The sequence below is a fragment of the Aquila chrysaetos genome, chromosome 8 (assembly GCF_900496995.4).
Source record: "Aquila chrysaetos chrysaetos chromosome 8, bAquChr1.4, whole genome shotgun sequence".
In the NCBI taxonomy this organism is placed as follows: Eukaryota; Metazoa; Chordata; class Aves; order Accipitriformes; family Accipitridae; genus Aquila; species Aquila chrysaetos.
Window position 1 is genome coordinate 3,658,891 of NC_044011.1, and position 23,149 is coordinate 3,682,039.

Sequence of the window (23,149 nt, forward strand, 5' to 3'; positions counted from 1 at the left end):
GCCCTGCAAGTGGCCTCAACAGGGGGTACTGTCACCGCAGCTTCCAAGGACACACTGGCTTCGTATACCTCCTGCCAGTGACATTCCTGCTCTCCACCCCAGCAGGTGCCAGCACAGTCCAGGATCTTCATAGCCCTGGCACTCATCGCCCCCAGTTTCATCCCTGCAGCCCCCTTTTTTTGTTTTCAGACACACTCTTCCTCCTCCCTGGGGTTAAACTTCATTTCTTCCTTCGTGCAGCACTTCCTACACTCACTGCCAGTATCTCTCTAGCTGGGTTTCCCCTTTCGTGCACACAAGGGTGGTGGTGCAGTTGAAGTACTAGTAAAAAAGACAAAAGAAAAGGTCTGACTTATCTACATAGATGGCCGGCCAGCCAGCCAGCCCCCCTGCTTGTCACATACTCCCATCTCAAAAGTATCTGTATTGCGTTGATTAAAATCTTCCCTGCATTGACTCCCCCAACTCAATGAACAACTAAAATCAGGCTACGGCAGCGCAGGACTAACGGTTTCCAGAATAGCAGAGACCTGACTCACCAAGGGAAGAGCAACTTCTAACAACACAGACAACTTCTGCCTGTTGCCTGTTTGAGGAACTTTGCTGGGTTTTCTACGCTTCTGCTAAAAAAGACGTTTCTCCCGGGGGGGAGCAGAGACAGGATCAGACCGACAGGCTTGTCTCTGACACTTGATCTGAGCGCACAGACATAGGGGCAAGATCAGATCGCGCCAAAAGTGTTAGGCAAGCACAACGCGTCACCCTGGCAAGGTGAAGTCAGTGCAGGAGCTCAACGTTTTCCCTCTGGTTTCCAGAGACTTGGCAAGGCTGAGCCTTCACATGACACCTCCGCCGGAGGCACCCACAGTTCAGGAGGGCGGGTACACATGACTCATAAGCTCTTTTGAAATAGGGTATTTATTTTCTTCTCCAGAAAGGGTCTTAAAGGAGGAACCTCTTCTCCAAGAGCTATCTCTGGCTCGGCGGTTCAAGATAGGAATAGAGGGTGACCCTGCTGCTTCCTGCGGAGGAGCTGGAAAGCATCAATCCAAAGTCTATTTATCAGAAACAGCCCAGGCTCACCTTATCACATGAAGATGGGTGTACCCTAACAAGGCTCTGACATGAGCAATGGGGCAACGAGCAGGACTGCAAGAGCTGACATCTCCAGCATTCAGAGCAGAGGCAGAGCTATTGCAACAGCTCCTCTTGGATGCACCCTGCAATGCCGTGCCTTCCTCCAGGGCTGGCTGGGCAGCCAGGCTGGCATCCAGAGGAGCATTCATCACACCGGGATCACATCGATGCTCCAGACTGAGCTCTTCTCTGTGTTTTGGTTATGCCTGGGGTCTGGAAATTCAGGTCTTTAGGATCCCTAGGACTCTTGGGGGAGGGCATCAAAGATTCAGCTTTAGCACACCTGCTTGTTGCACATGAAACCAGGAGCCTGCAGACTACCAGGGGCTCTCACGGCAGTAAAGAAGCTGTGTGCTGGCAGGTAGTCAGGACCCAACAAATGTCCCCCCTATTCCCAAAAAACCCAAACAAAACCAGACAGGTTCAGATGTTCACCTATTAGTAGATACACACCCCTAATGCAGGGAAAAGCCTTACCAAGCCACTCCATCAGTATCTTTTCTCATTTACTATTAAAAATTCTAAGTGCACCCCCCTTACTAGATTAGCAATACAAGCAATGAAACAATATCAACAGCCGAGATATTTCTTCATGTTCTTCTTCACGTTATTCCCATCTTCAGGCAAAAATATTTATTCACATACTGAGCCTCCAGTTCCCAACAGACATTCCCAGGCCTTCTTTGCAAAGCCCCTCCCTCCACTGACAATGGGATTAACTCCTCCTAAGGCTTATCGGCCACATCCCGCATATCAAGCTGATGCCCGAGGACACGTATCCTGCATTCACACCAGCCAAGGGAGGTACCCATTAGCGGATGAGATCCAAAAAGGAGCTGGGGGTGAGACAGGATGAATTCCTCCCCTTACTCCACGTTGCAGACCTGTCTCTTACTCTGCCAGTTTGGGGAGGGTGGGGAAGGCAAAAAACCCAAAAGCCTAATTCTAAGCAGCCCAAAGAGTGCCAAAATGATAAGCACCTCTCCAGAAGAGGCCCAAGAGATACCCTTCCAGTAAGTGTCCTAACGCAACAGGAATGGTCTCTGGGCTAATCTCTGGCTCCGAGCAGATCAAGGCTCTGACTCAACACCCCACCCTTACGAGCAAGTCTGATTAAGCACAAACCCTCCAGCAGCAGGGTGTAGAAGCTGGGTGCCTGGAGGCAGCGTTTCTGGTGGCTGACACCTCCAGCACTGCTGCAGAGAAGCTAGCAGCGTGGAGTGATGTGTGTGTCCACCAGCAGCCGTGTGTGGAAAGGGAATAAAAAGTCCTTTTCGGGAGGAGTTACCCTCCAAGATGGCAAGCATGGCTGCAGGAGTAGCCACAAGAAGGTGCCAAGTAGGAACCTGCAGCCTGCTTTACACCTAAAATGTTGTTCTTGACTGCTCTCAGTATCTATTATTTGTGTCACTGTTACCTCCAAGACCTTTAAGACAGATCGGGTCTCCATCGCACAAGCACTGCAGTAATAGAAGTCTCTGTCTGAAGAGCTCACCCCAGGTGAAAGGGATGAGAAAAGGGACAACGCAGGAAATGAGTAAACACAGCAACAGTGAGGTGGCTGTGAGCAGCAAAACCAGACAGCACCAGCCAAGCAAGCGTTTTCTTTTCCATACATCAGAAATCTACAGACATTTTCTACTCTATACATACAGAGATGATGTCTAAAACAATCTAAAAAAGGACAATGTGATGATATTGTAAGTATATGGAAAATGTCTTTCATATGTAGGGACAAAGTCAGGTGGGACACAGTCCTTCCATCTGCAGATTCCCAGGTTGAAAATACACTCGTGTCAGATAAACATCTTGATTTAAACAGATAAGGAAAAAAATGTTCTTCCTATCACTGTTAAATTTGATCATTTATCTCCGTTATCAGCCTGCCATTTACAGATTAGCTCCCAAATAACAGCCAATTCATCAGTGCGGGAGCTTGCTATTTCTGAAGCGAATCGGAGCACGCTGTCACTGTGCTTGTTTATTATTCTCCAAGCGCTTTTTGGGTTAAAGCATGAAAAGGGGGGGCCATATGACAGACGGACATCACTGTTCAAAACCAGACACTGCGTAATGCTTGTGATTCAATCATGATCTGTAGCAGCCCCTGTCATCCTGGCTCTCCAGCCTCCCGTCGCTCCTCCAGCGTGGCTCTGTGTTCATGTGAAGGACCATCTACTATTTCAGCTGTGAGCAAAACCTGTTCATTGTACCAAATTACACAGCAGAGTTTTGGGCTCAGCTAATCTGCTAATTAAAGACTTAAATTCCAAACGCACATCTGAAAGCCAGTGTCAAGCGAGGAGACATTTTATTACAATCACCTGTAATAACCCCTTTGCGGTCTGGCGTTGAAAAATTTCACAGTATTTCATATTATCATTCAGTATCAGGAAAACTCTGACAAAGTCTTGCCAGTGATAGGAGAAAACACTCAAAATACAATTTTACAGTCACTTCTAGTTAAGTTTTTTATCTGTATCAACTACATTAAACATTGGTCTATGAAACTCAAGCACTCCCATTGCAGTGAAGCTTCTCTTAGTACTACACCACAACTTCAAAATCCTCTATTTTAATACGTCGATGTGTCCCACAGGATCAAAAGTAATCACAGCCAGGCTGAACAGTACGATCAAGCCTTTAGTCTGTGGCCTACATTTCTGCATTAAATAATAAATACCTGGCACTCTGCATAGTTTCCAGTGCATCTCACTGAAATCATTAGTTCCCCTTCCAAGGGGTAACACTCAGGCAGATATTAATAGCCACATCTTCAGAAGCCTTTGCTAATTGTGCTGCTCTCAGTTTGAGGTACTTTTTTGCTACAGGGAAAGGATTAGTTAGGATTTTTAAGCTTCACAAAATGCTAATGCATATTACAAAGGTACCCCAAGGAACTCTGTTCTAAAAGGTGTTTAAATCCTATCGTTTATTAACCCCAAAATAATCTGGGAGGGGGCGAGCTACACAGAGCAACAGATCAGCAATTCCCATGTGAAGTTCCCACAGTGAGGTGCTTCTGCAGGAGGCCAGTCCCATGCCAGACACATGGTTCAAGCATCTCTCTCCATGGCAGCTTAAAAGGGCAAACCTTCCCTACCCAAAATTCATGAACGTGAAGTATCTGGACCCAGTCACTTCTGCTGCTGGCACTTACCAGCCGGTCAGCCCCAGGCTCCAGCTTAACTTCAGCACTAACGGGACGGGATGCATCATCTACTGCAGGATCAGGGGGTGATGCTTCACCAAGAACTATCAGCCCCTGGAAGAGAGGGAAGGGAACAGGAATTAACTGCAGGTCCTTCAGTCTCGGCAAGGAAACTGCGCATCCATCGTCCCCCAGAAACTACAACTATTGCACAGCCAAGGCTTGCATTCCCACTGCATTTTTCAGACATGATGCCAAACCGAATCCCCTGCTGCCTGGATTTTCCTGACATCTAAGCTGAACTCAGAGGGGGAAGGACAGTGCTGAAGCCAGATCACATGCCTTCAGATCATTAATAGTAGACAGTTAGCTCCCTCTCGGGCAAAACTGCTGAAATGCTGGTGCCATCCCACTTCCCATCCTTCCCCTCCTCCCGCACACGGAGGTTCAGCGAGCTGCATGCCAGCAAAACCAAAGAGAACGTTTTGCTGTAGTGCAGAGCAGGAAACGACTGCTTTCATAGTACAAAGTGGAACTCGCCACCACAGCCAAGCAAACAATTTTGAGCGGGTGCCAAAAATCTACAGTCAATCTTGTTACTCTGAGCAGATTTTTTCAAAGAAGTGATATTCACAAAATTCAATAAGGAAAGAAAAACACTGATAAACAAGCCATTGCTGTAACCCTAGCGGGACAAAGCACAGTGGCAGAGCACTGTTTTATCAGGCTTAACATATGTTGTCCTGTTTATGTTTTACTCTAAGCGAAGCTCACTCTAAAGGCAGAACTGCCTTCTCTCTGAACAACATGAAGTAAAATCATTATAATTATGTAGATTCTGAGCTATCTAACAACAAAGCAGACTAAAATGTGCAAGGGATTAGAGAGCTGGTGGAACCTACAGGCCATGAATATAGTCCAGGACAAAGACAAGCCAGGACAAAGACAAGCCAGAACAAGTTTGTGATCACTCCAACAAGGAGCTATGGAAAGGGCTGCTCAGATTAACAGGCGGATCAGTCATCTGAAAATAATTTTGGAGGTTGCACGGTATATCACAAGAAAGTGAGCCTGGAAGGGAACCTGGACACATTATCTGGAGAGAGGAGAGTGCTACAAGGCTTCCCTCAAAGCTCACAAAGTCAGATCTTACATATAACTGCATCAACAACTGATGCCATGGCACACGGCCACTGAAGTCTCTTGTAAGGCTGATCTTATGCCCTGACACAATCTTCTACACCACAGATTGCTGGCTTTCCAGAACTATGGGCTAGCTCATAGTTCAGTGATACTTTATTTAAAAACAGTTCATAAACTAAATACAACTGTACCTGGCCTCTGACCAGCAATGAAGGAGTAGCTAGCTTCTAGAATAAACATGATGACGATTTTCTAGAGTTTTCTGGCATCTCAGAAGGATGTTTAGTGGATGAGAGAGGCTGGAAGTCTAAATACTGCTGTGCTTTCCCTCTACTCTTGGAAGATCCCTCTCTGAAAGCAACCTATCACATTTCGTCATTGCTTCTAGAAACATCCTCAGGCATGCCTCAGCAAAGAGGCCAGTCATGTGCAGATGTCAGCTGTAAGAGACAGTGGACATGAAAAAGGGAGAAACTGGGACTGAATGCAAAATTGGAACCAAGGAAACTGCCTTCCTTTAACACTCCAGAAAGCACTTGGGCTTCTCATTTGCTCAGCGAGAGAATGACATGGGGAATCATGGGCATCAGGAACAGAAACAGCCACCAACGACTTCTGCCTTCAGTTTAAAGAAAGAGGATGAAGGGAGCTGCTCCATGCCTCAGGAAGGAGCAGTAATTAATTCTATATACTGTGGGTATTTGTTTAGAAGTATGTCCCTTTACCAGTGACTTTGACGCAGTGGCAACGCTTAACACAGCCTTCCCTGTGACAGTCACAGATTTGGTTTCTGTGCCCTCGTACAGAAGCTGCACTGCCCAAACCTATCGTGCACGCCAGTTGTCCTCTCCCAGCTCCTAGCCCACAAGACAGCTTCCATGAACCTACAGACCTGCAGGTTGGACAGCATCTTCCTACCCAGGGCTTGAGCTATCTGCTTTGCTTCTAAGAGTTTTAAATCTCCGTTATTTATACACTTCTGAATAATAGAGAGGGATTACAAGGGCAACATCAAATTTCCAATTCCCTTTCAGGAAAGGGAAAGGAGTAGTGCATCTGAATTATTCCAAGGTCACACAATACTTGCGTTTCACCAGCATTCTCCAAAACAAAGAAAAAAGCAAGGCCCCCTCCAGTATTTATGGGCAAGCTTGCTGCTTTTTTTACTCCCATTTTTATCACTAATTACAGTATTAGTGAGAAGTCAATCATACAGGTCTCAGATAGAGACAGATATAGAGAAAGATCTCAAATGTCTCACAGTCCTGTAAGTCAGCAGCTTCTGCAAGGGCTGCCAAGGGACTAATGGGTGAGGAAGAGGACTGACACACATTAAGACACATCAGAAAGAGACTGAGTGCCCTGAACAGCCCCGCACAGGGACAGCAGTCTCTCTCATCGTGCCCTACGCCTGACATCCACTGCAGACACAGGAAACTCATGTGAGAGCTGCAAATTCTTCCAGCAAGAGGCTCCACCTAATTCCCATCCCACCCTTCCCATCACGCATTTCTCTTGACTCAGCAGCTCGGACCAGAGCACAGCCCTCCCCATGGGACAGGCTGCACACAGATCAGACCAAAAGCTTGAAGGGAACACAGCGAACCCACCTCGGATGGTCTGGGAACAAGTTGAACCTGGATCTGTAAAGACGATGTGCAAAACAACCCTGTCTTTAAGGAGTTTTGGTCACTGTATTTCAACGAAGTCTGCCACTGCACAAAATTCCTGCAGAAGCCCTTCATCTTAATTTACCTCTTATTCCATCTAAGAGAGAAACTCGTAAGAGACACAGAAAGAGACAAAAAATGCTGTTCGTTCCTTTCCAAACATGGAGCATCTGCCACCCACACATGCAGGGAGGTGCAAAGACTCTGCGTGGGGGGGACGAGCACCGTGCCACACCCCATCTCAAAAAGGCCCAACAAAGCACATTTGTGAAAAGAAACAAAACCACCTTATTACCTTCATGGATATCCAGTCCCTTAAATTAACTGTACACACTCTTCAAAGCCAACACAAAATAGCCTGCTATTTTTAAGCACCAGAAAACACAGTACTTTACAACTAACTTTGAACACACGCTCACTGATTTGTTGTTTTCCTCCGCATCTCACCAGGCTCCAACTGAGCTGATCCAAATGTGCTGAAAACACAATTACTGCTGAGACACTCAGGCAGCAGTGTACCTTCAAACTAGAAGGCTATTTTCAACTGCCTGGTCCTTCTCTTGCTTTGATTTGACAAAGCAATGCATCTTTCTTGAAGGGTACACTGGGATGCAAACCTTAACATATAATGGTAATTAACCTAAAAAAAGAATAAAGTAGAATAGCAACTTTGAATTCCTGCAGCAGCTACATTTTAACCTCCTTATGGCCAAATAAGTTAGAGTTATGTTGATAGAAAAAACAAGGTGTCTCCAAATTCTTTAATTGTTGTCCTTGTACAATTTGAAGCCAAATCCATTCCAGTAAGACTCTTGTATTACTGAAACATGCACTCGTCTCTCTAGTCTCCTACACTTGTCCCAAGCTGCTTTTATGAATCTTACTTGAGTTTTTCCATTGATGAAAACAGAACATGTTTTACAAGGCATCCTTGAACTCAATGACACCAAGACAACAACTGCGGGGTGCAAGCAGCGATCTCCATGAAGTCCTATTAGAAAGATGGAGTATCTGATACTTGCTTTCTTGTTCATGCAGAACAGCCACTACCAAATCCTCAACATCTGAATTCTTCTGCCACTGTAAGTGGCATGCTTTATCTTCAATTCATGTATCAGGTTATCGCAGTTGAGTTTTTGTTTGAACAAATCAAAAAAGATGACATCCTGTTTTCTGAAACCTCAGATGTACTTTTCAACTTTGACACAATACCGTGATGTTCTCCTTTCAGACCTAGAGACTGCAACCTTAGATAAAAACATACGGGATGCTTGTAGACATTATCAGGCCATTTCACGAGTCTGTCAAGTTGTCATCATCTGGTGAAAGCACTGAATCTTCCAACTCATTAGATGAGTTTTCTCATTTCTTCAATTACTTAACTTTTAGCATATAAATGTTTAGCTATTTTGTATTTTATACTTAGAAACCATCTTAGAAACCATCTTGCATGATTGGCTTTCTTAAGACAGAAGGAAGATGATTCTTTCTGAAACCGGTTCATTAATATGACATACAGTTTGCTTCCCAGAAACCTTTTGCTCTAATCTCAGTAATGTATTCCATTCAGCAGGCCATGCTCTTCCACCTAGCCATTTATAGCCCTCACTCACTCAATTAGCCTGTTTTTCTACATAGCTGCATAAAAGTCCGGTCTCCCTCCCCTGCCTGTGCTTTCTACCCGCCTGGAAGCCTCTCTCCCCACCCCCAGAGCACCACACATCTTGGGAAAAGTGTTTGCCAGACTCTGAATTCCTGAGGATCTGTAAGTTGATGCAATACCATGAGCCTTCTTGCTACAAACTCCAGACTTTCCTCCCTCCAAGGCCTGACATTTAGACGTGCATGCCTGAACAAGTCTCGGTAACAATTCCTTCCTCATCCCTTCTCTGCTCTCCCCGCTCTCCTGCCATCTGAGAGCAAGTTTGAAAAAATAATTCCTTCCACAGAGAAAGGTCATGACCTAGAAACAGTCTTTTTTTATGATACAGACTCAATTTTAAGCCTGTGCTATGTGATAGCATCTGAAGCTAACTTCCTCAACGGTCCCCTCCCTTCCCCAGTAAGTCTCTTGTTAGGTTGTTCCTTATCCCCATCTTCAGCTATTCCCCAAAAGAAAGAACGGGAAGATTAAAAAAAAAAAAAAAAAAAAAATCAAATAAAAAAGACAAAGGCTCAAATGATGGGGAACAGCAAGACTTACTTTCAAGTAAGGTATTACTCTCTTCATGTTACCATATTGAACCAGGGAAAAGAATTACACTCAGCCCATGCCAAATAACATTACAATTAGTCACAACTGTGCAATACGCTTTTTGAGAGATGCGGGGGGGTGGGGGAAGCATCAGGCTTTGCAGACGTACTCCCCACTGCATCAGAAGAGAGACCGAGTAGGCGGCAGACAAAGCAAAATCACACGTATCCAAACGCACTCCTGGTCCTCACCTTATTGGCTCTTATCTGCTTGTAAATATCCGTTTGCTGCCGGATTCGGTATTCCAGGTCCGAGACGTGGGCTTGGAGCCAATTCCAGCGACTGACGATGGCTGCACGGTCTGCTGCCCATCTCCACTCTGCCCTTCGCCTCCTGGAAAAACAGAGAGGGGAAGGGGGGATTATTTTGAGTGTGATTTTAATTATACAGTCCACAAAAAAACCTAGCAGAACTGACAGATAGATCAAAAGCTACATACTGAATGGCATGACTGATACCATCTAGCCACTGCTAATAATTACCAACCAAACTACAGACGTGCTATAAAAGCCATGCCTCCACAGAGCAATATTAAAACAACTTTTGGTACCCAGTGATTGAAGTCCTGCCTATGCAAGCGTTAAGATTTTATTCCATGCTTAGCTGAACCAGCAGCTCCAGTCCTACCTGGCCACATCTGCCAGATCCACTTTTCCAAGTCTTGGAGAAAACAAAACCCATCTGCCCTCCCTTCCTCGACACAGCCTCTTTAAAAAAAGACCTTTGTCATCAGTCACAAAATACGCCTGAACCAGCGCATACCACATGGCCACAATTAAAACTCAGTGGCAAGTTTCACAACACACCATCATTCGGTTTTAAGAGTAACCACTGTTTGGAGACAAGCAACACTGCTAACAGCACCTTGCACAAGCTGCTCCCCTGCAACGAGGTGTTGCAAAGGAAAGCGGGCAACAGTAAACTTGATTTCTGCATCTGATGGCTCGACTGAGCAAACAAAACCAGGAAAAAACATCAGAAAATTACCAAGTGAACAACTCCTCCGAGGCTCAGAGGCGCAATGCGAGAGAAGGCGAGCACATGTGGGTGCATGGGGGAACCCACACACTTTGCAACTCTTGACTGATTTCCTACCTTCTTTATCTCTGCTGCGAACACAAAGTACGGTTCTGCAGGAGCGTAAACATGCTTTCACTAGTGCATGGACTACACCATTGCATTTTACAGTCAACTGTTACAAAAACACCCTTACTCTCTACTACCACACTGCAGGGCAGAAAGGAACACAAAGACAGTAAGGTACGTATGAATCCACAGCTTCGCTCTTCCACATTAAAAGCCATAATACTACAAAAATATACCCTAAGCATCCTGATTCCGGTGGATAAATATTACGGCTACCCAGAAAGGAAGAAAAACCACAACATGGTGCAGAAACAAAGCATCAGCAGAAAGTGCATGCACAAATCCAGTGCCACTGCACAAAACCTTTGCCACATCTGCATGTTTGGCAATTAAGAAATTAATCACAAAATAATTCCCTTTGTCTACCTCCCCCTCCTTCTGTAGCATTTTTTAACCCAGCAAGAGCACACAGGGCACGGGAACCACCGCAATGTCCAGATTTTTCTTCCAAAATCTAACCAATAAGTCTTCTGCTGAGATTAACCCGTTTCAAAGCTGAAACCAGCCATTATAGCAAAAGCAGCACATGGTAAATGAGATTTACTACTGAAGCACCCCCAGCTGCAGAGATGGTAAGCAACAGCAATAATCAAGTTCTTAGAAAAATCTACACCTCCTATGCATCTGCCCTTATTTAGGCGTACTGCTACCAAATGCACTTGCCTAAAAAAAACCAAAACCAAAAAAATGCACCAGGGTTATTACAAGTTTCAAATCAGCTAATAGAAATACCCTGAAAAGGAGGAGTTGGTTCCTTCAAACTGCAAGCGAAACCCACAAATTTAGAACAAGACACGTTCTCCATATTATTGCTGGACATCCCGGCTGCGTGGGCGACATCGCTTCAGTGCCAATTTAGATGAGGCCAGATTTCCACCGAAATGGGCAATTGTATCTGCTGCCTACAGCCCTCTCCAAGACCATTTTCAAAGCACCTTTAGGAGCTTACATCCTTCTCTCTGAAATATTTCCCCGTGTAAAGTGCCTGCTCTACTTTGATCAACACTGATCTTATGTTTGGTGGAAATTTTCATATTTATTATAGATGGATGCCACAGCAAGACCAGCTCTTAATCCTCCATCAGTTACACTCAGGATACAGTCAGCAGAGCCCAAGACAAAAGGCAGCTGAGCACCGAGCCCGGGTAAAGGTCTGACATACCCTACCAGCAAGGCAGAGTGACCACAGGGTTAATCTGGTTTACAATGGGCTGAGCAGTTGCCAACACCACCCCAGCATCACCCGATCATGCAGCTCTAATCCAGATCTCCGGTCCAGTCATGCTGCACTCTGTTCCAAGAAGGATAACGCCTTGCAAGCTTTATGGTCCCTCCTCCCCACAAGGGATCTCCAGTCTGAGCCTAAATGGCACAAAATCCCCTCCACGACACCGGATGGCAGAAAAGCAGTGTTTGGGTAGCAGAACTCCCTTATCTCACAGAGACGTTTCTCTGAGCATCAGTGGAAAAGCGGTGCTGCTCTGACTCAATCACCCACAAGATTGACAGCGTTTTCACGTTGCAGTTTCCCCCAGGACTTTCCAGAACACATTACTTCTCTGCCAGCCAAATTTCAGTGAAATTCTACCATACTCTCATTTCAGAAGCTAAGAACAATTTTACTGGAGAAGAGTTCATCGTTTTTATAGCTTAAAACCAGGAAAGACCCTTGCAATGGCTGTGTCTGCTTTTATGGCATCTTCAGCATCTGTGGATGCAATAGACTATCCAGATCCCTAGAAAGTTTAGGACTCCAAGACAGATCTCAGCAGGCTTCAGTTTGCTCTCTGGCGATCCACGTAGCACTGGGAATTGTTTTTAGAAATATCATAACATGCTGAGAGCACCTCCAAACTGCCAGCTCCCTTGCTTGCCTCTACAACATTATAAAGCACCTATACCTGCTAGAACAATACTGGCCTGCTCCATTAAGTACATCTCATTCTTTTGCTCAGATTACACAGAAACTGACATTAACTATAAAAAACACCTTACGCCCATTTAGATTCCTAAGTGACATGGCAGCGTAAGCAGCAGCAGACCTGCTCTTTACCTTAAAATCAGGACACATCCTACCCCAGAAAACCCACTGGATTTAAACCAAAAATAAACCAAGAAAGCGAAACACAGTAACGTACACTTCATCCTCTGACACCCTGCGGCATAGGTGGAGGAGGGGAAGATACATAATGATGGCTCAGCCACACTTTCCAAAACAGTATTGAGCGTAGTGTGGTCCTCTATATTTAGAATTAAGCCTTTTTCAGAGCCTGTTCAATTACACCCTTTGCTGCGACCTGCTGTCAGCAACATATATGTTTTTTCCTCATGTAGATCAGCTTTGGATAACAAGCCATGTAGCTTCTTTAACTTTAATCTCTATACAAGTATTTTGCAAGATCAATTATCTTCTTGACTAGCACTAGAAAGTAGCAACCACGCACAAAATACAGGATCTGAAGTCGCTGCAGTCACCACCAGCAGTCACCTGAAACCTCAACCAGACACCCTGCTCTGGGGGGAGGGAAACCCACTTCCTTTCTTTCTAAACATTAGGGACTTTAACATGATGATTAATAAAGGAGTTTATTGCACTCGCCCAAAATGCGTTTTGGATTAAGCTGAACAAGAAGACTGAAGGGATGGCCAGATGGCTGCTGAGAGCAGTGTTGCTGAAAGCGCGCTGCATGGCTTGTCCCGAGAGTGGTCTTGTGCTTCAAGAGGCAAAGCTGGCACAGGGAGTAACATGACCAGCAGCAAAGCGGTTAAATCCTGCATCCTCCAAGGGAAACCGTTCACCCTGCTGCTGTTACACGGGCAGGACAGCCCCTCCAGCTGGGACAGGAGGGTAAGCTCAGGAAAGAGCACAGAAAATGAATTATTTAGGAGCCTGATCCTTTTTAAAAAACAATTTCCCAGGTAGGCTCGTTCCCCTTCTGCAGGCACTGGCGTGCGCAGGCGAGCACCCACAGCAGAGGACGCGACGGGAGCGACAGCCGCCCCTCGCCTGCGTGCACCCAGCTGGCGTGGCACTCAGCTTGACCGACAAGGACAGCGTCCTGCAAACTTAAGCAGATGGTGCTTATTGCAAATAGTGCGCGCGCGCAGAGTTAGCAGCCTTACGTCTCCTCGCGCGGAGGAAACCCGCACATGCCCGGAAGGTGCCCAAGAGGGCTGGGATGGAGGAGGAAGAACAAGCAGGGAGACGAGCCAAGCTCAGCCCACGGGGTTATAAATACCGTGGGAGGCTGCAGGGCTTCATGGGAAGGGGGTGAGGGAAGAACGGGATCCCTCTCCCCATCCGTGGCAGAAGACCTTAAGTCCTGCCCTTTATGGCTGCAGCCTCAAACCAGTGCCAACAGCTCCTGCCCCATGGTGCCAGGCTCCCACACATGCTGTACTGTGCCCGCCTCTCCAGCAGAAACACACAGCCTTTAGGAAACTACAGGAAGAAACTTTATCAACATGACAAATTCTCAGAGGTAAACACTTCTTCCTAGAAAACAGCGGTTAGTTTCATGAGCCTGCAGAAGGGCAGGGGGGAAAAAAAATAAATCCTGTGTTACATCAGCCCAAGGGCTGGGTTGGGGATGGGCTCCAGTCCTTCCCCAAGTAAAAAACAGGCAATTGTGGGTTAAAATCAGTTATCCTAAATGGCAAAGTCAACTCCAGAAAACAAAACCCACCAGCCAGGTGCTCCTGCCAGGCAGCAGTGTCCCCGTTTCAAAGGCGGACGAGCCAACGGGACAGAAAGGTGACTCATTCCCGCTGGGCCAGCGAGCCACAAGGGGCAGGGCAGCCAGCCCCACGCACCACAGAGCTTGGCTTCAGCTATTTCAGAAAGGGGCGTGTGCTCTCATTTTATTATTTTTTTTTAAGTAAGCAATATAAATACAGGCCTGCCAATGAACACGGCAACACCTCGGTCCATGCATTTTCATCGGTACGACCCGTGCTACACCCCGTTCAGCCATCTCAGCAGCCATGGTGCTGTAAAAGCTGTACAAGTTCCATATAGATAAGACCTCCCTAATGCAACCTCCAACTATGATACGTGCTTAAACCAAGCCAATGCATAAAAATCAAGTCAAAGCTGTCACTTCCACTTCCAGGGAACAGCACACCCGTGCCCTCCTCCCACGAGCAGGTTTTACATATTGCCTTAGAGAAAATTCCGGCCCATTAGAGTTCCCTGCTGCTGGCTGGTTTTGTACCAGCAAGTCTTACCAGACACATGTTTATTTTGCTTCTTCTGGACCTCAGAGAAGCTGCGTTGCCTCCCTCTACCAAGTGATTGGTAGTGAGAAGCCCTTGCCGGCCGTCAGTCTGTCTTGCTTTCTGCTGACTCCATACAGCTGAATGCCAACAGGGTGGACAGAGATGGCACCAACAAACTGAGGGAATTAGAGATTAGCAGAATTATTTTTCACCGGGAGACTGCCCTACTAAAGGCCCAGCTGCAAAGTGAACAGAGCAGATCCACCAGCTGCTGCTAAACCATCCTGATAATGACACGGAGCAGTACAAAAAAATGAAGTTAAAAGATTTCAGATTGGAAAGTTACAGGCTGGAGGGGAACTATGCATCAGAACCACTTCTAGGAGTCAGCAATAATGAATGAGAAACAGCCGCAGGGGTCTGGATTGAGATTGTTTCTGCCACCCAGTGCACTTCAGCAAACCCAAATCATCTTGATGTTAAATGAGGAATAACAGGTCGCGCTGAAAGAAAGAGTTGATGCCAGGAAGAGACAGAAATGCGACACACAGGAACACTGAAAAACTTTTCACACAGCCAAGCAGCCTGCACGGTGAAATAGCAATGGGAGAGATTCACAGTGAACCAGAAAACGCTTTCGGCAACGAAGCACGAGCCCATGGTGAGCTGCACGGCGCTGCCGGCTCTGCTGCACCACAGCTGCCCTGCCTCCATGCCGGGCAGAGGGCAGGGGAGCCGGCACACCCCGGGGGCACGCAGCAGATCTGGAAGTCCTCGGCCGTGACACTGCCGGCCTCTCCCTTCCAGTGCAGATACAGATTAATGCCGCAACACGAGGCAGTAAGCTGCAGCTTTCCAGGCACTTTCCATATGGTTCCCCTCCTCCACTATGTACTGGCCTATCCCCAGGGGCTTCTCTGTCCCCTGAAATGCAGTCACCTACCAACACAGAGGCCGCTCTCTATTTACTCTCCCCCTTCTGATGCAACTTTCGATGGAAGAAATCACCAAAGATCACCAGGTCTAGTCCAAAGCCCCAGATTTCAAGACCTTCCCCCGAAAGACACACAACCTCAGCCTCTCTCACCTGCCAGAGGCAAGCTGGAAAGGTGTTAGGTGATTTCACGTAGGAGGCTCACCATGGCATTAGGACAGACCCCAAGAGGTACAGTATAGGACATTTCTTGAATAAGACAATTAAGTATTTGTCCACCAAATGAGGCTTCAGTACTGGGAATCAGGAGATGTTTGCCAGATGACCCACAACTGGGGCTCCACTTTGACAATCCTGAATGTGCCGTGCTGTGGGGAGAAGGATTTAGTCTCTAACACCCAGCCAAGACACAGCTGGGTCAACATTTCACTATCTGAGGGAGAAGGAAGGGAGTGGAGATTCTAGAACAATATCCCATGGAGCTTCCTCTGCAAGACTGTCTGCACGGAGCTGGTTCTTCATGGAGGTCTCCACCTTGAAACACTCTTGTGCTATACAGCCAAATTCTCCTTTTCTTGGGTTGTCTGATCCCACCCCCCATGTTGACTTGCTAGAGTCCCACCCCAGCACACCACATCCTTTCCCACCAAAGGCATGGCCCACACCAAAAACCTGGGATTGCTCTGGAGATGCTGTCCACATTCATCCCTTGTGGGTCTACCAGGTTTTGGCTCTGTCGGGGGGTTTGTCAGAAAAACAGGCTGGGTGCTACTGGTTTGCCATGAACTGCTCCTAACATCCCAGCTGGTTGGCTCTGGATTGGTAACAACCTGCTTTTGGCCTCATATGGCCCTTCATGCACTTGTCCTCTCCCTGAGGAACCAAGAAAAAATACACGTGCATGATCTCATCATCAGTTACACACATCTCTCAGACTATGCCAGCCAATTTGCAACTGCAGGAAGCCACAGTCCCATCCCGAATTTTGATTCTGCTCCAAAATCTCTGCACAAGCTGCCTTCCTCTTCCCAGCTCTGTACTCAACACGTCCCACCACTGCCAAAATGCTCAGAGGTGCACTTCGTGCCTTCCTGAGAGCTGCCCAAGTACCAGCACTTGATGCAATTCACTGTTCTTAACTAGAAGAGGAATCTTGCTGCCAGCTACAGCAAACAAAAACAGTGCACACCAGAGCTGAGTTCCCATTTCCACCTGGGATTTTCAGCAGGGACAAAACCTGCCAACAGACCACAAAAGCGGTTTCAAATACGACAGTTTATGACATTCAGCTGTCAACTCTATTAAAGGGCAAATCGTCCATATTAATTCTGCCTGCTTTCCTTGCATTACCTACCACAAGGCAGCAGCCCCAGGGCAAAGTTTAGTAGTACGAATGCGATGCAATGCTTCATGTCCATACTGGTGCAATGCCTACTCCTGAACAATAGCGGGATGCCAAGAGACATCTTACGGTTAAATCAACTCCTGTTGATTCACCAGAAACTGAAAAACATTAGCATTAAAACCAGGTTAAAAAAAGTCCCCCATTCCCTTTCTCTGCTCATCTTCTGAGGGGCTCAAATGCCAGTCCTGAAAATAAAGTAAAACATCAGGATACTCGCTTTCAGAGTCCATGCTAGGCACAGCATTTACAAGGCTTACACACCCTGGGAACCCAGGACAAGCCCAAGTAAAAAGCCATGTGCTCTGCTCACATACACAATTCTGACAACAATATTCTAAGCTTCATCCCCCAAGCACTACTTTTCAAATTTGCAACTACTTTGCAACTTTTTCAATTGCTCTCATGATCTTTAATTGTGCCTCACTAAAAGAAGAAAGAGATTTGCACCCGACTCAGCTGCTATTTTTCTAGTTTGCTCCTGTCCCCATATAGTCTTAAAATTCATTCCTCTGCTCTAACCGTCTACAACAGACCACCAAGCTTTTATACTTTCTTTTTAAGACCAGTGCAAAACCAGATCTATGGGTGGAGCAAGAGTTAAAATCTGCCAAATACACTTGCATGACAGCTCCAAAGCAGGAAGAGAAAACCCCACAAGGCTCAAGAACAATCTCATTAGCCGATCATAACATTTCTGCCTGCGAAGAAGCCAAAGTGAACAATTTGTTCAGCTGAACACCCGCCCCCACCCTGTGGACAGAAACATCAGCTTCTGAAGGGCTCTTCTATTCACAGCATGTGCTCGGCACTAATCTAAATCTAGTTCAAACCTCAACTCAGTTCATTCATTCCCGTATTCAGAAAAAATGAAGACCTCTAGAGGCTGGGAGTAAAGAGTTATTTCCACTGTTCCTCACTGAAAAACCCCCACTGCTCGGGGGAAATTTGTGAGCACAAATCCTAAGGCATTTTGCTGAGGAGCAGGACTAAGCAAGGATGCCAGGCTTCTGCCCAAGAGAGAGGGCAGCACTGGCTGGCTGCCAGCAACCCAGGGGCCGTGCATAATTTGCATTCAAATAAAGCAGATCACAACTGCCCTCCTTTTTGATGATAGGGAACCATCCAAACCACTCCACCGGCCACAGCATGCAATGCTTTGTCTACAGAGCAGCCATCACTCGGATCAGGATATGAAAGGTTTGTTTTGGCATCTCTAGTTCATTTCTATTAAAAAAAAAAAAAAAAAGAAGAAAAAAAAAAAATTGGCCCAGCCAGCCACTAAAAGATGCCTGAACTCCTGCATAGAAATTATGGCAGGACGAGACCGCACAGCCTGTGGCAAGTGCGTACAGCAGAATCCAAATTTCTAACACTCCAGTTGCAGAATCAGTGTCTAGCCCACGGCTCAACACCGGTGTAGAACCATGGGTCCCAGCAGCCCCTCAACACAAGGCAATCCTCCATACTAGAGTTCATTTCTTGCTTTCTCCCTTCTTACTGCTGCAGCCAAAGCCTTTGCCCCAGGCCACACTCTCATGGCAGTTTCTCTCCCCTAAATATCCCCAAATCCCTTCCTAGCAGAAGGTAAGTGCGGCCCAAGGACCCAAGAAAACCCTTGGATGGGTACAAAACTCAATCCACACACAGACCTACAGAAGGAGAAACAAAGAGGGAAATTAAAAATACCAAAGTGAAACAATTGGGGGGGGGGGGGGGGGGGAGGGGGGTAGATGTGCGGGCAGGGACAGATGGGATGGGACAGGACACCTGGACAGGATGGGGACAAGACAGACACGGGACATCTACCCGCACAACCTGCTCATTGCACGGAGAAAACCAAAGCTACCAAACCACCTTCACAGCCCTTCCTGCCCACTAACAGATTTTACTGTGATTCAGGACAATTTTAACTACTTCAGAAACTGCATAACAAAAATATACTTGAATCCACTCTTTGAGAAAGAAGTTTTCCCCTGAAATAAAATGTCAGGGGATTATTTATGTTGCTGAACATCATCATCATCTACATACCTCAGTATCAGGCTTATCTTAACAAGATTTACACTTCTGAAATGCAAATGGTTTCAGAAAGTGTTCTCAGAAAAGGAAGTAAAAACAAGCCACCCTACTAAACTATCCTTCCCTTAAATGTAATACTTTGAAAAATAATATATGCCACATAAGAGGAATCCCAGCAAGCAGGCAGGGAACAAGCCAGCAAATTCTACGGAGATACACACAGACACATGGAACAAACAAACTGTACTCAATTTCTCATCAGTAAACTGAAAATCATCACTTCATTTACCTCCTGTTTTTAGCTCAGAGCAACACTGCTGGCTGGTGAAACACCACCTGCATCACCTGCAGAAACTTGTAACTTTAGTTCTCACGCACCCCTGTGCTCAGGGTCTGGCTGTGTTGCAGAAATGGAGTTAACATCCAAAACCAGAGCAGTTCAAGAACACTATCATCCAAAGATGAAACGCCATGCCACCCTGGGCATTACATGAAGCACATTGGCTCATGTGCCGATTATAGAACGTTTCATCCCGATGTGTAACAACTGGGACCCCACCACCTCCCGGTTTTGGATCCTGCAGTGGCGAGCCGGCAGCACGGTGGTGCACAGCAGCGGTGACTCACGACATGTCGGTGATGCTGAGTCACTCGCCTTGTCTGTGCTGGCCCTTTCTCAGTCCCATCCACAATCCCAACAGAAACCCACGAACCTCGAGAGGAACACGCAGTAGCTTTCACCAAAGCCTGGAAATGGGAGAATGGCCTTTCAAAAAGATTCAGTGGATCCTTTATTAGGTTTTGGGTTTAAGAATTGGAAGGATGCAATAAATGTCTTCTGTTTGGATGGTGACCCTAAAACACTCATTAAGGCCATCAACAAAAGGATCTGTGGGTGGTGTGGACACCAGCTCCCAAGCAGGGTCTGGACATGATGTTAGTATGTTTTGTCCACACAACAGCAGCTCCGCTGCGCTTCCCTCCGTTGTGCCCATCTCACCTACGGCCAAGCCAACAGGAACCAAGCCACGGCTGGGCTCAACTCCGTGCCAGCGGGTATCCGAACAAGTCCCAGGGAATGAATCCCAAGGGACGGAAATACACTCCTGTCCCCTGTGCCAACCTGACAGCACGACTTATGTACTCACAACATGGTGACACAAAGAGGACACTTTCCAAACAAGGACACGGGAGCCAGTCACTAAGACAACTGGTAGAGAGTGGTAAGCGATAAGGGGTGATGTATTTAATGCTTTCCTGGCAGAGCTTCCCATCTCCGCTCGGTCCTGCCCAGCAAGAAAATCCTTGCACAGCAGACCCCGCACTGGTTTGGACTGTGCCACAGCTGCCTAGTAAGACAGGCATTTAGGCACCTTCCTACCATTTTTCAGAACCTGCCTTCCTCTGACTCAGCTGACCTGCAGCAAAAGCTGCAGTTGCTCTTACTGGGCAAGGAAGTCAAGGCAGAGGCCACCAATGGCTCAGTGCTGATCTTCAGTAGTAGTCTCTTGTAAGCACTGTGTAGATGAAAAATGTGCACTTTCTAGCTTGTCAACCTCCACTCAGCTTTCTTCCATTAATGGGTGAATCTGCAGGGGTATGGAAGTGTGAGGGGGAAATACGTAGACTAGAAACCACCATTTCAGCGCTGGAGAGCGCTCCACGCTTTTCTTGGTTTGGGTTTTTTGTTTCATTATTGTTTTTCATAAGCTTTTAAGGCAAAACATTGTGCCACCTTACTTGTGTTCCTCTTAGCACCTCCATCTCATTCATTCCCAAAGACTACTGCAGAGAGGATCCTCCCAAAGTGCTCAACTCCCCAAGCCAACATGCATACGTAGATGCAGCTCCAGCCCTCTGCTCCCAAAAAGCTCACTTCACCCTGTTCCCATGAAGCTCTTGCTCTCCTCTGCTGCCATATCGCTATCCCCCAGTCTTCCTTAACTTCTTCAGCTATCTCAAAGTGTCACCTGTTTAAAAGAAGAAAAAAGTCCTAATTCTCCATGAAGGCCAGAAAGATCCCTAATCGTAAGGGCTCTGTGACGTGGTGTACCCATTTGCTATAAAGAGATTTCAACAAAATGACCATCATACCCTTACGATTTCACTTTCTGTTGAGTTCATGACCAAGACATAAATTTGGCCAGCACATTGATCAGTGAGAAGCAAAATAGCACGGCCCAGCAGAAGGCTTTGCTCAGACTCAGAACTGGAGTTTAGATATTTTTTTTCTTTCTTAGTTTCCTGAACGCTTTTAAGATCTTTTCTGAAATTCTTTATGCTGGTTGCCAGGGCTAGGTCTGAACTTTTGCGATATTTCAAATCCAAGTGCCCCAGATCTTTACGCTATGACATTTATGTAATGCCCCAAGCATTTATTCAGCTGACTGTCTGAAAAACAGCCATTCCAAGCTTTAGCTGCTCTTCAGCCCTTAGCAGCAACAATTGTTCTGTGACAATAGCCTAAAATTCTGATTTTATTCTTTCAGTTACACCAATGCAAGTACTTTGTCCCGTACTGGAATCCTGTTTTGGCACCCACGAACTACGGAGCAAGGTGTAGGGAGAGAAGGGGAAGGTACGGGAGCAAGCTGGGGACAGGAGGTGGGAATCAGAAGAGCGTGGACACGAAGAGCTGGTTGTTATGCCAGGAAAACCGACTCTCCAGATGCACAGCAGAGCAGCCAGCTGAAAAATACCACGTTTATAAGAGAATTTATTGGACCACTTTTTCAATATAGTTCTCCACATGCTCACAAGCAACTATGCAGGCACAGCAGCCAGCAGAATAGCTAATATTGCCAGTGCGTAGAATTTGCCTGATCATCATCGTACCAGAAAATGCAAGGCAGTTTGTTACCCCCTGCAGCTAAATCCAGGAACAAGAAGATAAGGCTATACCATGCATGAAAGGTGTTTGTAACTGAACAACAAAGTTTGCTCCAACTGCAATGCGCTTTCAGTTCATTGGGAATTTTTCCCTTAAAGCTCTGATTAATGCCATCATCAACAATACGAACTAGGTACCAAGATACCCACCTTTCCCCCCAAAATGCCTAAAACAGGACTGCTTAAGCTCACAACCAACTTCTTCCAGGAACATATCCTCCTTTTTGTCAAGTAAGGCCCTTTATCAATATTATAATTTTGCTCACAACAGCTTCCTAACAGGTCTGGGTTGCACAGGACAGTACAATCATTACCTTTCTCAGACCCATATTTTTCATTAGAAGTTATACTTCCATTAGAAAGCAGCAAGTGGCAGAAGCACTAAGCCAATGGAAATTTTGCTCTTCATTTTTTTTTTCCTCTTCACATTAAAGGTGGGATTTCATCAAGAGATTTACAACCTTCCTTTGGCAAACTCAGTAGCTAGGAACCAGTGACTCCTGTTCACTAAGAGGAGGACACAGTACATGATAACAGAGGCTGGTTTTATCATCTTCACTAATGCATCATGAGCACAACCAGCAACATCTACAAGCCATTTTCTTGAATTTCTTTAAAATAAGTGGTCCTGAAATACTTGACAAATTGCACACATTGCAATTCCATCCTAAAACTCTGCTTGCTGCCAAAGCACCAGAGAAGCACATGCCGGCGGACGTACTGGCAAAGACCACAAGCCAAGCATCCCCTGACACATCCCTGCAGAAAACCAGCATCCTCTCTAGGAAACACTATAAAAATAAATAAAAGCTGCTGGGACAACCTCAGTCAAAAAACACCTCAAGGGCTGGGACAACCAGGGCTTGCAGCAGCAGTCAGCATTTTCCAAGAAGGTATGCTTGAGCAAACAAGCCACTTCCCAGCTCCTGGTCTCCTTCAACCAGCAACAAGATACTACCTCACACTTCGCAGCACAGTACGATTTGACTTTTTTGGATTGCTGTAAACCAAGCTTCCCTGAAATTAATGCAGCTAAAACATGAAAGAAGAGAAGGAAGAGGGTGTTCAGTGTCTTAAATTCTTCAAACAAAGTAAGTGCACAACAGAGAGGAGACAATTACAGCACAGAGTAAACCGTTTGAAAAGTTATTACACTTGTTCAACAGCAAAGCCCTTTGTATGT

At 46.2% G+C, this 23,149-nt stretch overlaps 1 protein-coding gene across 5 annotated transcripts in view; it reads right to left on the bottom strand.

The window, feature by feature from the left end:
- Positions 1–23,149, bottom strand: part of KANSL1 (KAT8 regulatory NSL complex subunit 1) — a 101,773-nt gene that overhangs the window by 20,851 nt on the left and 57,773 nt on the right. For 4 of the 5 annotated variants that reach the window (XM_030021440.2, XM_030021444.2, XM_030021439.2 and 1 more), the window contains exons 3-4: positions 9,547–9,688; positions 4,298–4,402 (exon numbers count right to left, since the gene is read on the bottom strand). In XM_030021440.2, coding sequence (XP_029877300.1) covers positions 4,298–4,402; positions 9,547–9,688 — 247 coding nt within the window. The remainder of the gene's footprint in view (positions 1–4,297; positions 4,403–9,546; positions 9,689–23,149) is intronic. The other variant, XM_030021443.2, reaches the window with a different exon arrangement.